At 42.0% G+C, this 5625-nt stretch overlaps 1 protein-coding gene across 1 annotated transcript; it reads left to right on the forward strand.

Moving 5' to 3' along the window:
• Positions 1 to 2938: 2938 nt before the first annotated feature.
• On the forward strand, positions 2939 to 3907 carry LOC101472121 (olfactory receptor 1C1-like). Its single transcript, XM_004550403.3, has one exon. The coding sequence runs from the start codon at positions 2939 to 2941 to the stop codon at positions 3905 to 3907; it is 969 nt and encodes a 322-aa protein (XP_004550460.3).
• The last annotated feature ends 1718 nt before the right edge of the window (positions 3908 to 5625 follow it).

The raw sequence follows: 5625 nt of genomic DNA on the forward strand, positions 1-5625 counted from the left end.
ATTTTCCCAGCCCTTTTCAGACACCGCTTCCTGTAGATGTCTTTTGTGGCAGGAAGTGGTGCTCCGGCGATGCGCTGGGCAGTTTTCACGACCCTCTGTAACGCCTTCCGGTCCGAGGCAGAGCAGTTCCCGTACCAGACTGTTATACAGTTGGTCAGGATGCTCTCGATGGTGCAGCGATAGAAGTTCACCAGGATGTCTGAGGACAGGTGATTCTTCCTCAGAGTCCTCAAGAAGAAGAGGCGCTGGTGAGCCTTCTTGACCAGCTTGGAGCAGTTGGTCGTCCAGGTGAGATCCTCGGAGATGTGGACTCCCAGGAACTTGAAGCTGCTCACATGCTCCACAGCCGTCCCCTTAATGTGGATGGGTGGATGTGGGTCAGCATTCCTCCTGTAGTCCACAATAAGTTCATTGGTCTTCTCGGTGTTAAGCAGCAGGTTGTTTGTGTCGCACCACTCAGCCAGACGATCCACCTCCTCCCTGTAGGCGGCCTCATCGTTGTCACTGATGAGGCCAATCACCGTGGTGTCATCTGCAAACTTAATGATGGTGTTGGAACCATCAGCAGGTCTGCAGTCGTGGGTGAAGAGGGAGTAGAGGAAAGGGCTCATCACACAGCCTTGTGGTACACCGGTGTTCATTGTGATGGTAGATGAGCAGTGGTTATCCAGCCGGACATGTTGGGGGCGGTTGGTCAGGAAGTCCAGTAACCATTTGCAGATGAGGGAACTGATGCCCAGGTCTGTCAGTTTCCTGATCAGTTGTGAGGGGTGGATTGTATTGAACGCTGAACTGAAGTCTATAAACAGCATTCTGGCGTAGGTATTGTTGTTGTCCAGGTGTGAGAGGACAGAGTGCCGTGCGATGGAGACTGCATCCTCTGTGCTCCTGTTCTGGCGGTATGCGAATTGGTGGGGGTCCAGGGTGGGGGGGAGACAGGATTTGAAGTGTGCTAGGACCAGCTGCTCTAAGCACTTAGTGATGATGGGAGTGAGTGCTACTGGCCTGCTTCTCTTCCTACTCTCATTTGAACTCCTCTTCCTCGTTGGCCTGCTCCTCTTCTTCCAGGACCAGCTCTTCTCCCTCCTCTGCATCGAATTCCTCTTCCCCTGACTCTACCTACATCCATTGTGTTTGTCTGGAATCTTCAGCATACTGTGCACTCTGAACTTGCTTTTATACATGTGGTCACAGCATTAGCAACAGGTGTCTTCAATTTTGAGTCGTTGTGTGTAATGAATGACGCCAGGTGTGTTCATTGTGTTCAAATATTGCTGTAACACGTATGTAATCCAATTCCACAACACAGTGTGATGGGAAAATCAGCTGTGTTTTTCTGCCCATTTTATTTCGAATCTGGCGCGAATCGGTGAACCAGTCCCTGAATCAGTCACGTGGTACGGACTGCCCGCGAGGCCTCGAACGTCACTGCATACGTAATCAAAGCAAGCCTCGATACGCGCTTCACAAAAACGCCCCCGAGATTACCCGACACACGGGTCGTGTCCAAATTCATGGGCTGCATCCTCCTGAGGACCCAGCCTTCATGGTCTACGTGGGCCGGGTCCTCAGAAGGTCGGGTACGGCGGGAGTAAACGGCTGTGAAATTGGACGGTCTAGTCTTCTGATTAGCGTCACCGCTGTCTCGGTGGAGTTTAATAAACTCAGCCGTCTGCTCCTTGCTATCTAAAATATAACAGCACACTGGCGTAAATTCTCGACCGTCTCATACTTCTGTTTAATCAGTTTTCTGTTTGATGTTTATTCAGCTGTGTAAAAACCAAGGAGGAACCCACCCGGGGGATTAATAAACTTTTATTTTATCTAATCTAATCTAATAACTTTAATCTCAGCCAAACCGATTTACTCACGAACAAATAAAACACTGAAAAAAGCCAAACAATAACATTTTTAGGTTGTCTAAGTGACTTATATATTATGTTTAACCCGAGTAGCGAAAGTCCGTGGTGATCTGAAAATGATGTACCGGGAGTTGTGCCGTTCTCGGCGGCCTCAGTGACCCTCGAGCTCCCGACTAGCTATCGAGCTGGTTGGTAGCAGACGTCTCCGAAAACGTCGAAGCACTTTTGCAAATATGCGATATCTTGATAAACCGAGCAGATATTTGATGTTTACACAGGTACTTTCTCGCCTGAAAATATGTTAAAGGTTTATTTTGTGACCCAGAAAGATTAGTAAGAGTAATTTTAAAACTTAGTAGTGGCCGCCATTGTTGGAAACTGGAGTTTGGCTGGGCCGCGCTATGAATTCTGGGATATGGTAGGCCACGAAGGACACACCCGACACATCCTTCAAATTCGGGGAAAAGGAGGACGCATTTGTCGGCTGCATTCGGAGGAGTCTACGAATTTGGACAGCCTTCGGCGCGTCGCTGTGACGTAATCGGTCTACAAATGCGACCTCAGGAGGATGCAGCCCATGAATTTGGACACGACCAATATTCGATGTTTCGACACACAGGACACATCACTAAAGGAAAGATGTGTTTAGATTTATGACAACGGAGGATTGTGTTCTGTGAATTGTGTCTTCATGTGACATGTCTAAATGTGTTTAGACAACTGGTCATTTGGTTTAGAGGATTGGCTTTTGTGTTTTAGCATTTGAGAAAAACTGTAATATTGTGTTTTTAATCATAACCGTTGTGGGCTTTTTAGCAGTTATATATGAGTTTTTTTTCTGTAAGGAAATTGAGAAACTTTCTGCTATAGTCAGACAAGCTTGACCCTTATTAAGTTACCCCTATTGCCTAGCCTTTCTGTATTCAGCCTTAATCACCCTGTTACTTCCACAAGGGAACAGATAGCTGCTATAAGGAACAAAACACAAAGCTGTTCTCCTTCTATTCAGAGGCAGGCTTCACTAAAGAAAGCTTGGCTGAATTGGAAAAAAAAGAAGACGACAAAAACGTCTTGAAATGGATTTTTTAAACTCAGCTGCTGAGAAAAACACCACTTTTGTGCAACCAGCAAATTTTATAATAAGTGGATTTGTTGGCATACCTAATATTAGGTATTACTTTGTCTTTCTGTGTTTCATTTACATTTTTTCAGTGGTGGGAAACACAGCTGTGATGCTTATAATCATTTTTGACCATACATTAAGAAGTCCTAAATATATTGCAGTTTTTAATCTTGCATTTACAGACCTGTTAAGTAACTCTGCTTTGGTGCCAAAGGTTCTTGACATTTCTCTGTTTAACCATCATTATATTTCTTACCACAACTGCTTGACATTCATGTTTTTCTGCTTCACTTTAATTTCAATGCAAGCTTTTAATCTGGTCGTTCTGTCCTTTGACAGAATCATGGCTATCATGTACCCGTTGCACTATCAAATGAGAGCGAGCCACAAAATCATTCTGTCTTTGATTGCTTTTTTCTGGCTTCTTGCTATTGCTCTAACAGGAACTGCAGTTGGCCTTCTCACAAGACTATATTTTTGTGAATCTGTGGTTATTAATAGCTATTATTGTGACCATGGCCCTATATATCGGCTTAGCTGCAATGATGTTACCCCTAACAAAACAATTTCTGCTTGGTCAAGAGCTTTTGTTCTATGGCTTCCTCTGATATTTATCCTGGGAAGTTACTGCTGTATAGGTTATTCTTTGTCAAGAATTTCTACATGTAAGGAAAGAGTGAAGGCTTTGAAAACCTGTACAGGTCACCTTTCATTAGTGGCAATATATTTCATTCCTATTTTAGTTGTTTATAGTTTTGGGAGTACAATGCATCCAAATGCAAGGATTGTAAACCTATCTTTAGCCAGTGTCACGCCTCCCATGTTAAACCCAATAATCTATGTCTTTCAAACTGCAGAAATAAAAAAATCTTTGAAAAAGTTGTTAAAAGCTAAAATACAAATATCACACAGAGTGCTGTAGTTTAATGAAACGCATGTAGCAAAACATTTATAATTCAGTGTGTAATTTGTAAAATGTAACATATAACCATGACACTAAAAAGGACAACCATTTGAAAATTAAAGTGGGAAATCCTAAAATAAGTAAATTAATATTTTATTTGAATGTTTCTTAATTGAATTCTGCAGGGGTAATTCCTTCCCTTAACATGTAGAAATTATTGCAACTGTATCCAATGAAAAAAGTAGCAGCAGGACTAACCTTTCTTCATTATACCTTTCCACAATCAAAAGCTGGCTGCTGTGCATATGAAGTTTGTTTGGGTTTTTTTTTAATGTTTTTCATTAAAGAAATTAAAAGGGAAAAATGAATTTTGTTTTTCTAGAAAGAATACTAAAGGCTTGATATTTGGGGCATCTTTCTAATATCAATGCATTATACGTACATCAGGAAAAATTATTTGAGTTTTATGTTGTGATTTATGAACTTATTGTAATAATCTTGGGTTAAATGTAAGTGTCGCCATTTTAGAACATAATGAACCATTATTTAAAGCAGACCTTCCCAAAGTGTGGGGCCCACCCCCTAGGAGGGGGGGGGGGGGGGGGGGGGGGGGGGGGCGCAGAGCCATTGCGGGGGGGGGGGGGGACAAAACGCTTGGACACTGCTAGCACGGGGCGCCCACAGAAACGCAAAGCAGGAGATGAAGCATAGCTGAATATGTTTCCAAACCAACTTCATTCTAAGCCAAAGACTAGAAAATATGGTGAAGCATATCTTCTTTTTGGTTTCACCTGCACAAGTGCCGAGGTAGGTCTCCCCTGCAGAATTGGTTTTCCTTGTGTCGGGAGCACGCGCTGGGCTCTTCAAATCACAGACAAACAGTATCCTACAGTTGTTTATGTTTTTAAACCCATTTTGCACAGAGAGGCGTTTTTTGAAAAATGAATTAATAGCAATGTTGAATATTATTACACATGAAAAAAACCAACTACAGTAAAATAATCACACCGTGACGCCTCTGCCTTTCTAAATGGAGGGACAGTAACTGCGTGTGTGTATATGTAAGCGTGTAAAACCAGAAGATAGTAAGATTAACAGTAACAGTATTTTGTCTTTATCTCCCATTCTGCAATTTATCTCATGTAAACGTGGCGCACACCGTGACGTGAAAAAAGGCACATACCTTTGACGTTGCGTGACACTCTGTATTCCTCGTCCACACATAAACGGAAAAAAATGAGTTTTAAAAAATCTCCATTTTCGGTGTGGGGCCTAGCAAAAAAAGTTTGGGAACCACTGGTTTAAAGTATACTTTTTTGAAACAGGTATGTAGAGAAACATATTTTCTCTTCTATACTTTGTTTTATCGGAGTTCACACTGAAACTAAAAGTAACTTGCTAAAGACATTTATTTATTTATTGTTTGATCTAAGAATATTTCAGCATGTACTCCTGCCTTTGTCTGTCATGAAAATGTATATATATTACTGCAAATACCATTTTAACAAAAGTCTGACCGATTTTTTAATAAAATGTGAAGATCTGACCAAACTGAAAGAAAGCTAGAAATGTCAAGCAAGCTCAGCCATTACTTAGTGACCACTAGGGGTGGGTTCTTATAATCGATTTATCGATTAAAATCGATTCTGGCTTGGATAACGTAAAATCGATTCATTAAAATCCTGAATCCATCCATCCATCCATCCATCCATTCACTTCCGCTTATCCTTTTCAGG

Source organism: Maylandia zebra, linkage group LG10, assembly GCF_041146795.1.
Source record: "Maylandia zebra isolate NMK-2024a linkage group LG10, Mzebra_GT3a, whole genome shotgun sequence".
Lineage (NCBI taxonomy): Eukaryota > Metazoa > Chordata > Actinopteri > Cichliformes > Cichlidae > Maylandia > Maylandia zebra.